Source organism: Trichosurus vulpecula, chromosome 4 (genome assembly GCF_011100635.1).
Source record: "Trichosurus vulpecula isolate mTriVul1 chromosome 4, mTriVul1.pri, whole genome shotgun sequence".
NCBI lineage: Eukaryota > Metazoa > Chordata > Mammalia > Diprotodontia > Phalangeridae > Trichosurus > Trichosurus vulpecula.
The window spans coordinates 64,984,302-64,997,880 of NC_050576.1; the positions used below are offsets into that span (position 1 = coordinate 64,984,302).

Consider the following 13,579-nt stretch of genomic DNA (forward strand, 5'->3'; position numbering starts at 1 on the left):
CTTTTCAGTTAATCTGTGAAGGCAAATATGTATTCATGCTATATAACCCACATGTACAAACCTGTCTATGTATGGCCTTTATCTGAATGGCCACAGGGTCTAATCTATATAGAGTAATGGTATCAAACATAGTCCTATACCCACAATTACTGGGTCTCTGTTTTTGTTGCCTGGATATCAGGACTCCTTGAAGAGGATGGGGAGGAATGATATTTGCATACTCTGGATTCTTTTTTCCAGACCGTTGTCTGCAATGTGAAAAAATGTCCAGATTTCTCTACCTCTGGCCAGTGGGAGGTAACCACTGAACATGAAGGGAAGAAAGAGTCAGCCGTATTTGATGCAGTCATGGTCTGCACGGGTTTTCTCACTGACCCATTTTTGCCACTAGATACTTTACCAGGTATAGTATTGTCTTCTAAGTCCTTATATTTTTTTTAAATTATCTTCTTATTCATGTATCTGGTTTAAGATTTTTTGAAAAAAAAATCACAGTGTTATACCATGTAGATATACATGGGCCCTCTTTTCTTATTCTCTGTCTCTATTCAGATGACTCAGAGATGTATATATCTTTTGTTAGTATCTCTTTCTCCTGAGTTCCAGTCCCACATCACAAACTGTCTATTGCACATTGCAAAATAGATTACTTTAGGCATTTCTAATTCAAAATGTCCAAAATATAACTCCTTGTATCACCCATCTTTCCTTCCATACTTCTTTCAGTCACCCAAGTTCACAATCTATCTCATCCTCAACATCTCACTGTCTATCACTTTACATATCCAAGCAGCTGCCAGATCATTTCATTCCTCCTCAACATCTCTTGCATCTATGCCCTCTTCTACACTCATCCAGCCATCACCCTTTTTCAGACCCTCATCACCTTTCCCCAGCCTTCTACAATAGCCTCCTGATGCATCTCCATCCTCCACATCACTGCCATAGTGATATTCCCAAAGCATATGTCTGGCCATATGGCTTCTCTATGCAATAAATTCCAGTGGCTTCCTGTTCCCACTGTGGTACAATCTCTTGTCATTTAAAGTCCTTCCCCACATGATTCCAATCAGCTTTTCCAGCCTTATTCTCCATCACTCCCTTTCACACGTTCTATGGTCCAGCCAAATTGGTTTTTCTACTCTGTCTCACACAAGACTGATTTCACTGACATGTGGATGAAACCTTCCATATATATTTTCTCTCCCCCATCAGAACATAAGCTGCTTGGGAGGAAGGACCATCTTACTTTCAGAATTGTATCCCCACTGCTTGCTTTTCACATGGGAAGTACTCACAAACATTTTATGCATTCATTCAAGACACTCCAACTCTCATCTCTATATCTTTGCACAGACATCCTATGCATAAAAACTCTACTTTCAGTGCTGCCTCTTAAAATGTCCACCCTCCTTCAAAGTTTGGATCAAGTACAATATTCTATAAGAGACTTTTCCTGATTTCTTCCAGATACTAGTATCATCTACCCCCAAAGTCCTTTGTATTTATTTTTAGAAACCTTATATATCCTTATATACATACATGTCATCTCCCCTGAAAGAACATAAGATCCTTGAAAGGAGAGACTGTTTCATTCCTCAAAACCTATACTCTGCCTGACATATAATAAGTGATAAATTTATGTACTGATTGATTGATTGATCACTGTTACTTCATGATAATCTCCTCTCCCCACAAATCTTCCTGTCAGTCAGTCAATAAATATTTACTGACTTCCTACTATGTGGCAGGCACTGTATTAAGTGCCAGCAACACATTATAATCAAATATCACAGTTTGTTTTGAAAAAAATCAGTTCCTGCCTTCAGGGAGCTTACACTAATGGGGGACAATACGCAAAAGGAGTTGAAAATGGGGAAGGTGAAGGGTGAAGAGGATACTTGATGTGTGGGATGATGGAGATGTCAAAGAAGTCTCACATTTTCCTAGGGCATGGTAGAAAAGAAATGTTAAAAAGAGAAACAGTTACATCAAACACACCATGTCCAGGTAGGAAATACATTTCACCATCAGTCCTCTGAGACCAAGGTAGGACAGTACATTCATCTTAAATTCTGATGTCTTTCAATGCTATTTTCCTTTGTATTGTTGTGGTCATTCTTTACATTCACCCTTTATGTCTGCTTTCTTTGCTCTGAGTAAGTTCATTCATTCAAAAAGTATTTTCTAGGCACCTACTATGAGCCATAGTATTCTATTAAATTCAAATTGCACTATTGCTTAAGTCATCCCTCCTATTTTGGGCACATCTATTTTTTTCTTTTTGATGTAACAAAAATATTGTTATGAATAGTTCCCCAATTCAGGGAAATGTTATAAATATTTCTATGGAGATATATTTTTATGGTACAGTGTCTGGAACATAATATGTGTTTGTTTCATTCTTTATTCTTAGGAAAATTAGTCAGTCCATAAAAGGGACAGGTTTGTAGGCATAAACACCTACTTGGGCATTTGTGTTTTAATGGTATAATGGCATGTGTATGCTTTTAAAAATCACTTTTATCAAATCACTTTGCAAACCTTAAAGCACTATATGAATGTTTGATTTTATATCTTTATCATTCCATTCTTTCTAGGCATCCTCTCATTCATTAATTCATCCAAATACAATGTATGCAGGGCAGATATCATCATCTTGATTATACAGGGAAATGTAACTCAATGTCATATGTGGTTGCTTTGGTAAACTGGAATTTGAACTTGGTTGAAGTAGAAGCATCATATGGGAACGAGCTCTGAATTTGGAGTAAGAGGACTTGGGTTTGAATCTCTGATGTTCTAGTTAATATCTATGTGACCCTGGATAAAGTCACTTCATCTATATGGGCCTTGGTTGTCTCATCTGTAAAAAGACTTTGGACTAATTATCAATCAAGGAACCATGCACTTCTACATTCTAGGATCTAATCCTACATTCTAAAGCCTTGATATATTGGCTTTGTTTCAAATTCTTTATGATTGTGAGTTTGCCAAATGACAATAGGACCTTGATAAAGCCACAAGGCATGTTACACAAACTCTTTCTTTTTAACATTTGGCTTTTTTAAAAATTTTGAATTCCCAATTCTATCCCTCTCCTGTTCTTCCCTGTGACAGTAAGCAGACAGATATAGATTATATGTATGCAATCATGCAAAACATTTCCATGTTAGTCATTTCATATAAGAAGACTTGAATAAAATAAAAAGAATGAAAGTGAACACTAGCATGCTTCAATCTGTATTCGAACAATATCACTTCTTTGTCTAGAGGCAGATAGTGTGTGTGCTTCATCATTGCTACTTTGGAATTTTCTTAAATCATTGTGTATTGCTGAGAATAGCTAAGTCATTCACAGTTCTTCATTAAACAGTATTGCTGTTACTGTACAAAGTGTTCTCCTGGTTCTGTTCACTTCACTTTGCATCAGTTCATAGAAGTCTTTCCAAGTTTTCCTGAAACCATGCTGCTTGTCATTTCATATACCACAATAATATTCCATTACAATCCTATACCCCAGCTTTTTTAGCCATTCCCGAACTGATGGACATCCCTTTGATTTCCAATTCCTAGCCACCACTGAAACAGCTGACAAGCTTTTTCCAAATCTTCTTTCAACATACGGCTGGCTGACAAAGTGTTCATTTCCTACATAGCAGAAATATATCTGATTGTGTAATAACAGTTCCAAAAATTATTTTCCACCAACTATACCTTTTTGGTTTGGTGCTTTATGGTCCACTGACTTTTGGTATTAAATAACCAAGCTAAGCTATTTATATTACCAGCTAATTTTAGCCAGAAGACAAGATCACCAGCCCATATCACTGAGCCAAGTGAAACTAAATAATAATCTATTATCCTAAAGGTAATACAGGATGAAGGGCCTGATACAGAAAGCCAGTAGGTTTAGATTGAGTTTCAGGCAGTCTCCAAATCAAGCCTGACCTGAATCAATGTCTCAATGTGTAAATATCATACCAACAAATTTACTGTTTATGATCCATTTTCTTGCCAGCTATGAATAGTAACAGCTGACATCTGTTCATGTTTAACAATTATTGTCACAATCTGGGTCCAGGGGGATAGGCATTGTCTCTTTCTCCATTAAGCAGACTCTCTGGAGCCAGGTGGACATAGTCCAAACTAGGGGACTATGATTACTTAAAAAGAAGGACAAATCCTTTTTCTCCCACTCTTTAGCTCTTTATATCATTATCCTGGGGCTTTGGGGGTGGGGGTTGCTAAAAGTTTAAGTTTGTCTCATGTCTAGATTTTGCTCAAAGTGGGAGGAGGAAAGGGCTAGTGTGTACTCACTGTGCATTCTAGATCAGGTATAGGACAGCTATTTATTTCCTTCACATGAAAGAAATGCTAAATAAAAAGTTTCTTAAACAAGAATTGGTACAAACTTTTAAAAAGGATTCAGTAACTTAGAACTATTATTATACTGCTCTAAAGGTTTGAAACTTAAACAGCAAAATATGAATCATATTATAGAATTTCAGAATAGGTATTTTTGATTTCTTCTCAACTCTGTAGTCTCTCCCCCATCTCTTCTGTCAATCTAGACTATGGCTTGAGCTCATTCTTCTATCTATGGCTGTCTTCTCCAAGAAGCACTCAATGCATTTTGTTCCTACCTGATACCATGTGGTATCATATCCCATAATGCAGCCAGCATTGCCTGACAGTCCCAGGAGATCTGACCTGTGGAAGTCAAAGAGCTGTCTCTAATGCTAGAGATGTCTATCTCAAGATCACTGCTCAATCATTGAAAGAACACAAAGCAGAAGAAAAAGTCAGAGCTCAGGGATTCCATCTTAGACTTGCTCAACCAACATGTGCTTTGGCTATCATGTACTCATAGCACACTTTTTTCTGCTGGTGTTGGGGAAAGTGCAAGTTACCCCTCTCCAACACTTCATTTGAAGAAAACCGAAATGAGTTCACGAAAAGTTGGACATGACTGAAATGACTGAACAACAACAAACAATGCTTTATTAATCATGAATGAGAAAGAACAATGGATTTGGGGAGAAAAGATCTGGCTTTCATTGCTCCACTACTTCTTTATTACCTTTACGACCTTGGACAAGACTTTTGGGATATGGTTTCCTCATCCAAAAAATGGACTAGATGATGGATATGGACAAGATGGACTAAGGCGCTTTCTAGCTCTTAATCCTACAAAGTTCTTTAAGGCCAGAAAGGACTTCTTTATACTAAAACTCTGTGATGGAGACAGTGGTGCAAATTTTATTGTCACCACATCACAGATGAGGAGACTGAGAAACAAAAATAATAAAGTGGCTGGACCAGGGTCATACAAACAGTATCTGAGCCATGATTCAAACCTAAGTCTGACTGAAAACACCGTATTTTATCACCACACTATAAGGCCTTAATGAACTAGTGAGCTCATGTTGCTAATTATTTCACAGTATCATAGAATTTCAGAATTGAGAGAGATTCCAATGGCCATCTAGTCCAATGCATTCCCAAACAAGAATCTCTACCATCTCCGGAGGTAGCTGATTCTCCTTTGGGATAGCTCTAATTGTTAGGAAGTTTTACAAGATAGTTTCTTCTTTACAACTTCTAGTCATCAGTAGTCAGTAGTCCTCATTCTCACCCAGACCAAACAGAACAAATCTAATCCCTCTTCTGCATGGTGCTCCTTCAAATACAAGTATCTTTTAAGTGAGGCATAATATCACCCCAAACTGATGTTATTGCCTGAATAATAGGTTTTATTCAAAGAGTTTGTCAAATCCTTCATTTCTCTCTTTTATTTTCCTTTGTAGGTATCAACACCTTTAAAGGTCAGTACTTTCACAGCCGGGAGTACAAGAATCCAGATCTGTTCAAGGATAAGAGAGTCCTTGTGATTGGCATGGGGAACTCTGGTGCAGATATTGCTGTGGATGCCAGTCGTGTGGCTAAAAAGGTATACACCTGATGGTTACTAACTGTAATTAAAGTGTTGTATAAAATATGCTGATATACTGAATGTCCTTTTAAAATGTAGCTCCTCTTCATTATTGATCAATTTTGAAGTAAATTCTGAATTTATTATTTCTCTAAGAAGGAAAAAAAAAGGAAGGAAGGGAAAGAGAGAGGATGGAAGGAAGTAAGGAAGGAAGGAAGGAAGGAAAGAAGGAAAAAAGGAATGAAGGAAAAAAGGAATGAAAAAACAAAAAAAAGAATAAAGAAAAGGTTCTTATCATGACAAGGTTTACAAAGTGCTTTGAAAAATAAAAATAATAATAATGATAATTATAATAGGTATTTAAATAGTGCTTTAAGTTTTGCAAGGAACATTAAAAGTATTAACTCTAGTGATCTTCATAGCAGCCCTATGAAGTAAATGCTAAACAATTTGTCTATTTGCTTCTAGGTCTTGCTCAGCACCACTGGCGGTGCATGGGTATTCAATCGATTTCTTGACCATGGGTATCCTACGGACATGATGGTCTTCTCTCGATTTAAAAGTACATTAAAAGATTACGTCCCAACTTCACTTGTAAACTGGTTTATTGGCAAAAAGGGGAACAGCTGGTTTGAACACGGGAACTATGGTTTGGTTCCAGAAAACAGGTAATTCATAGGCTTCTATTTTGTGCTCTCAGAGAGGAGGGACTCCAAATTTCTCAGTAACTTTTGCAAAGCTGGACTGTTGCTTCTGCTGCAAGATAAAATATAGAACCACATCCAAGATTCAATTTGAGCATGGGACAGATGTGTGGGCTTTTGTTCCATTAGTAAGGAGAAATTGCATCCTATAGTTTCCATTTGCAGTCTCCTTAATGACCACAAAATACATCCTCAACAAGACAATCTCAACTCAATTCAGCAAACATATAAGAAGGACCTAATTTCTAAAATGTACTTTGGAAAGAAAGAGAGCTCTGACATTAGCTTTTCAAGACACTTAGTCTTCCAGAGGGAATATACACAACTACATATGAGGGCCAGAATAAGATAAATAGGTAGGAGAGGCTAAACAAAATTCCATGAGTAATTTGAGGAGAGAAAACTTTCATCTACTAGGACTCATCTGCTGGAGTGGCAAGATGGAGGAGAGGGGGGTTGTTGTAGTTGGCAAAAGAATGGAGGGAGAGACACAAATTAACTGGCATTTATTAAACACCTACAATATGCCAGGCATTGCTTTCTGAGGATATAAAGACAAATGAAAAAGTCCCAACACTCAAGGGACTTACATTATATCAATGAAGAAAACATGCACATAAGTAAACATAGAAAGACATTTATATGTGTATATATGTAGGGGTGCATACATAAGAAGTTATATGTATATGCACAGATATATACAAATATAATGATATATATACAAATGTGCATATATGTGTATATATATACATACATGAGAGATTTATATATACACACACATATCTATATATATATATATATATTCATATACACACACAGATACACATACATATTTACACATATATACATATGAGGGACCCATGAGCAACCTCAGAAGAAGAGTGCTATGGGAGTATCTCCAGTTATTCTCAGAAGATATGGTGTCAGAAGATGGATAGAACTAATCAGGAATCACTGAAATTTGGGAAAAAAAATTAAGGGCTGCTGAAGGGCAGGCAGAAACCTGAAGGTCCATTTGCTAGGTGTCCTCACTTTCTCTGAATGTTGGTCACACAGTAGCCTATAAGGAGAAGTCATTATCAGAAACTTTTAAATCCTTTCTTACACAATTTCTTTCTCTAAATCTTGACACCTCATATTCATTGAAATGGGAGGATTCCAGAAACAAAGGCAGGATCAGAGGGAGGTCAGAGGATAAATGAGGCATATTATTCCTTGGTGAACCTCTTCCTTCTCTGTTTTTATTTAGGACTTTCCTAAGAGAACCAGTAGTGAATGGTGAGCTCCCAGGATGCATACTCACTGGAAAGGTGTTGATCAAACCTAGGGTGGAGAAAGTGAAGGAAAATTCTGTGGTGTTTAAGAATACTCCTGAAGAAGAGCCTATTGATATAATTGTCTTGGCCACAGGATATACTTTTGCTTTTCCTTTCCTTGATCAATCTATAGTGAAAGTTGAAAACAATCAGGCTTCTTTGTATAAGTACATATTCCCTGCACATCTGGAAAAACCAACACTGGCTGTCATTGGCCTCATCAAGCCTACAGGATCCTTGAGTTCTACGTCAGAAGTACAAGCCCGATGGGTCACACGAGTCCTAAAGGGTATGTAGGTGAAAAACATGAGTGGACAAAGGAGCAAGAGGGCAAAAAGTGAATATGGTTGGAGGGCAGGGTGGTTCTCAAATTTTGTCGAAGTTGAAATGATGGCTGATTAATTTTAGAGACTAGACATCTTAATAACTCGCCAGTTCTTGCTTAAGACAGACAGAAACTCTAAAAGCTGGATTTATATTACTATTAACTGGGTCACAAGGTAGTGATAACTTACATCGTATCTCTGAATGTCAAAAAAAGAGAGACTACAAAATAAAGGCTGGGTCTATCTGCACTTACAACCCAGCCCATCAGGTATTTTTGTGAAATTAATGGGCCTAATTAAGACACTAAAATGATCTTAGTGAAAATATTTCAGTCAAACTGGTTGCTTAGTACAGTGATATAAGATTTAGGTATGTTTCTAACCATTGATTAAGATGTTGATGCCAGAGTGGAAGATATTGCTAAAGTAGTACCCTCAGAAATCGCTCCCTCCTTGATACTAGTTATCATGTTGCTCAATGACTTGGATGAAGGCATGGATAGAACACTTTAAATATGCCAATAAGATAAAAGTAAGAAAGCACAGTCGGAACAATGGATTGTGAACCAAACCAAAAACATCTTGACAGGCTAGAACCTTGGGACATATCTGGCAAGTAAACATTTAATTAAGTGACATTTAAAGTCCTACAACTGGGTTGAAAAATCAACTTCACAAAAGCCAGATGAAGAAAATGTAACTTGAAGCAATTTAGGTAGAAAGACAAGGATTTGGCAGACTTCATGCTACAAACATAATATGAGGCAACAGTGTGATAAGGCAGCCAAACAAAAAGTTGCTGTGATTCCAGCTTGCATTTAGGAAGCATGACTACCAGAAAAAGAGTGTGATTATCTAACCGTACTCTGCATTGGTCAGACCATATCTAAACTGTTCTCATTACTTCTGGGCATTATATTTTCCTAAAAATATTGATAAACAGGAGAGCATCACAAACAGGATGATGAGAATGGTGTAGGAGCTTAAAACACTGCCATATAGGAGTGACTTAAAGGCACTGGGGAAGTGTAGCCTAGCAAAAAGAGACATGGAATACACATGGTAAAAATATTTACACTTACAAGAATATATGTATCTGACGTGGCCTCAGAAGACTTTACTAAAAACAATGGGTAAAAGTTGCAAGGAGACATATTTATGCTTGATTTCAGGAAAAAAAAATCTAAGTAATAGGACTATCCACAAATGGAATGACCTGCCTTGAACAGTAATGAGTTCACTCTCCTTAGATGGTGACCATTACTCCAGGACACAGCAGAGATTTTTATTTAGGTATGGTTTGGATTGACTGGCTTATGAAATGTTTCCTAACTCTGAGATCTGGTGATAAAGGACAAACCAAGGGTCAATTGACTTAAATTTTACTTTTCCGTGGGTTACTTTGACATCATGCAAACAAAGATATGGTAAGCCTAAGTCACAAGGATTGCCTTGTGACCTATTAAGCACAATTTGCCTTTGTGGAAGGTTGCAATGGCCAGGAACCTAAACCATTGATTTTGTCACTCTCTCAGGTGCAAGAAAAACAGTGTCCAACTTCACCAATTAAAAGTCATGGTACTTCAGATGTTTTACCCAGAGTTTTAAGAGATGCCTAAAGGAAATCTTTAATTTTACCTTGCAGGCTTGAATAAACTACCATCACCGGAAGCCATGAGAGAAGACATTAACAGAGTGAAAGCAAATAAAGCCACTGGGTAGGCTATGTCCCTTAATTACTTTCATATGCTATTTTAATTTGCAACCAAAATTTTTAAAACTTTTCAGGATTTAGAGTAAAGCAATTCCCTAAAGGACCAATGATTGACATCCTAACCAGAGATGGCAAAAGCAGTGAATTTCAAGCAGGAGAAAAAGGGAGTATCAAGAACTCTGGCAGAGTTCCAGGGCAATCGTTATTAGGATTTGCAGGTGAAAGAGGAAATGAGGGGATCCAGCATGTCATGTCAATGAGGACACTAGATAATTACTGTCTACCATGTCAAAGAATAGGGATAGAGACTTTACCTGTGACTTAACTGACATAAACAACTCCAAGGTTAGCAAATTCCTTCAAACAATGCAGCTCAGCACCTTCTCTAAAACATCTGGTTTAGAGAGTTGTGTAGAGAAGTGAAAAGTTATGTGACTGCCCCGGACCATATAGCCAGTCAGAGGCAGAAGTTTTCACCAACACCATCCTGGATTTAAAGACAGTTCTTAATCCATTATACAATACTGATTCCCATGGAACTAGAATTTCAGAATACATGACAGTTGGAGGGATGTCAAGAAAATTAACATCATGGTTTGGACTGGGTCCAGCTAGATATAGTGCATTCTCACCAATCTGGACAGCATGGTCCCAGGGTGGCTGATCCATGGCTTAGTGGCCTATCTTCTCCAGGGCATGATTTCTGGAGTTTCTGTTGAGAGATCACAGCAAGAGCAGGAAAGATATTGAAAAGAAAGCCAGGATGAAACATTGGGCAGGCTAGACAGAATTTGACTGTTACCAATCAAAACAGCCCAGCCATAGGGTGGTAGTGTTTTTAAAAGGAGTTCACTTTATAGTTGGGAATAGCAGAAGTATTTTGAGACTAGAAGACATATTAGTTACATGTTAGAATAAAAGAGAAATCATAGATATGATTCTGAATTTTAGGAGGAGAATTTCAGTTTTACCCATAATAAGATGACCTTTCTTTTTATTTTCTTCTCCTTCACAAAGGTTTGGTGTATACTTCAATGAAATTTTGCAAACAGATTACCTCACATACATAGATGAGCTCTTGTCCTATATCAATGCAAAACCCAACTTGTTGTCTATGTTCCTGGTGGACCCACTACTGGCTTTTAAGGTTTTCTTCGGGCCACTTACTTCATACCAGCATCGTCTGACAGGCCCAGGGAAGTGGGATGGAGCCAGGAATGCCATTCTGACCCAGTGGGACCGGACAATCAAGCCAACCAAAACACGAGTTGTACAAGAGCCTCCAGATACTTTTTCCTACCTCCTCAAAGTCTTCAGCTTTTTGGCTCTACTTGTGGCTATATTCCTTATTTTCTAATAACTGAAGCCTGTGGTTGCTTAGACCAAATGCACAGGGTAGCAGAGTAATCTCCTAGATCCTCCATCAGAGCAGAGCTTTCCCTCCTGTGCCTCTTTCTCAGGATAACTAACTTGAGACCTTGCTCTTCCCACCTGGAATCCTCATTCACTGCAGAAACTCTATGAAAGCCCTATTGGCCAATAGTTTCCAGGGAGTACTTTTCCCATCCTTGTCCTTCTGTATACTGACCTCTAAATTCTACCTACATATGGGAAGGAAACAATCTATAATTGGGAACTATGATTATGGTCATTGTTTTCATCTTTATTATCTGCATCTAATGGCAGTGGAATAAAATAGTTTTTCCTGATTGTGATAATTTCAGAGGCCTTACCAATCTGATTATCTACACTTCCTTCCCCTTTGTGAAAAATTGTTAATTCAATTTGTGTATCACGGGAAGCCACAGTTTTACAAATCTTAGGTGTCTGTAGAAGTTATACACTATGCTTTTCACTGAAGAACAATAGAAAAAGCAATGAACATTTTCGAGTGTTCTCTTAATCTGTTTATTGTTGGGAGAGAAAGAGAGGATATTAAGAAAGAGGGGAATTAGGGGTGAGGTAGGGAGAGAAGAAAGGGGAAGTAATGTCTAATCAGCACCAACATGAAGAGTAGGGGAATTAAATAAATATCTAAATGGCACACACATACACACATATACACACACACACATACACACACAAACACACAGACTGAAGTTTCTCAACCTGTATTAAGCTGCTGTGAGCCCCAGCTCAACCAATATGAAATCATTAGGTCTCATAATTTGGCAGTAATTCAATCCTTCCAAGTGGTTTCAAATGAATTCAATGCCCCAGAAAACCAGCAGACCTACTTCGCTCTCATAAGCCTACGTATGTGATGTCACTTCCTATCAAATGAACACTGCCTCTGAGAGTTTCATCTTGTGACAATATTCTGAGGAATTAGGGGGAGTTTCTGTTCAGATTCATGACTCCAAACAACATTTAGGCCCAGAATTTATAGAAGAACAATGCAATTCTCCATGTAAGAAATGGGAGAAGGAGTTTTGTTTCCACAGAACTAAAGGTGTGCTTCCCCACCCTCCCCCACCCCAGCTTTAGCAGAGACCAGGCCTCAAGGTCGGTCAGGTGAGAGGTCAGAGGCTTGTATGCATGTGCATACTTTTTGAGAAGGCAGTCTGGGGAATTAGAGAGGCCAAACCCACTTGAACCAGTTCAAGCTTATCTAGGGTCTGGTCTTGGTCAAGAATCCAGGCCTACTGATTTGCATAATTTGCATATGTTAAAGAGAGAAAGTAGGGGAAATAAAAGAATATAGTTTAATCCTAAACTAAGACAAGGAAAATCTAATTAACTTCACTTTTGCTTCTGTATCCTTATTACCCTATTTATATAAACTATATAACCTAGGGAAACTATGTAAAAAACAAAGATTGTAAACTAACCATGACTCTAGCAGGAGTGGAGGGAATGGTTACCCCTGCTCCTGCAGCTGTATCTGTGTGAGTGTTCCCGCGAGCACTACACCCGCTCTCCCGGGGAGTGTAATAAAATGCCTTCCTCTGCCCACTCTGGTCCTGAGTTCTTTGGGTGTGAATGGGCAAATCACATGGGTTTTCCTAAGGTCAAGTGAAGGGAAGCAACAGGCAGCGGAAGCTCGCCGGGCTTACTCCTGGATCTTGTCTTGGGGTGTCCTGTGATCCCCACTGCAGGCTTACTCCTGGATCTTGTCTTGGGGTGTCCTGTGATCCCCACTGCGGTGTTAAGAGGGCTACCACTCTGGATTCCCTTGGGGAATCCTGTGGTCTGCATGGCCTTCTTAAGGGGACATCACATGGGACTTCCGGCCCTGTCTCGAGAGCCTTGTGATCTTACTGCCATCCTAAGGGGCCATCACTTGGGTGTTCCTTAGGGTCTGACCCCTAGGAGGCCCTGTGATCCCCACAGATTTAAGGGATGGCTACCACTTGGTCTTCCTCTGGGAGTCCTGTGGTCTGTACAGCCTTCCCTAGGGATTATCACAGGGTTCTTCTTCAGGACTTTGGCCCTGCCTAGGAAGTCCAGTGATTGCCAAAACCACGTTTCTCACATCCATGTCTTTTACATACTGGATTTCCAGAGCCGCTTTTCACTACAAAGTTCAAGCTATCCTTCCCATAACAGACATTATGGACATCATTTATTACTGTGCTAGAGAG

At 38.6% G+C, this 13,579-nt stretch overlaps 1 protein-coding gene across 3 annotated transcripts in view; it reads left to right on the plus strand.

Moving 5' to 3' along the window:
* Positions 1-11,881, plus strand: part of LOC118847462 (dimethylaniline monooxygenase [N-oxide-forming] 1-like) — a 27,362-nt gene extending 15,481 nt beyond the window's left edge. For all 3 annotated transcript variants that reach the window (XM_036755942.1, XM_036755943.1, XM_036755944.1), the window contains 6 exons: positions 241-403; positions 5,811-5,953; positions 6,404-6,603; positions 7,889-8,244; positions 9,927-9,999; positions 11,013-11,881. In XM_036755942.1, the coding sequence (XP_036611837.1) occupies positions 241-403; positions 5,811-5,953; positions 6,404-6,603; positions 7,889-8,244; positions 9,927-9,999; positions 11,013-11,352 (1,275 nt within the window). In that variant the 3' untranslated portion in view covers positions 11,353-11,881. The remainder of the gene's footprint in view (positions 1-240; positions 404-5,810; positions 5,954-6,403; positions 6,604-7,888; positions 8,245-9,926; positions 10,000-11,012) is intronic.
* Positions 11,882-13,579: the final 1,698 nt, after the last annotated feature.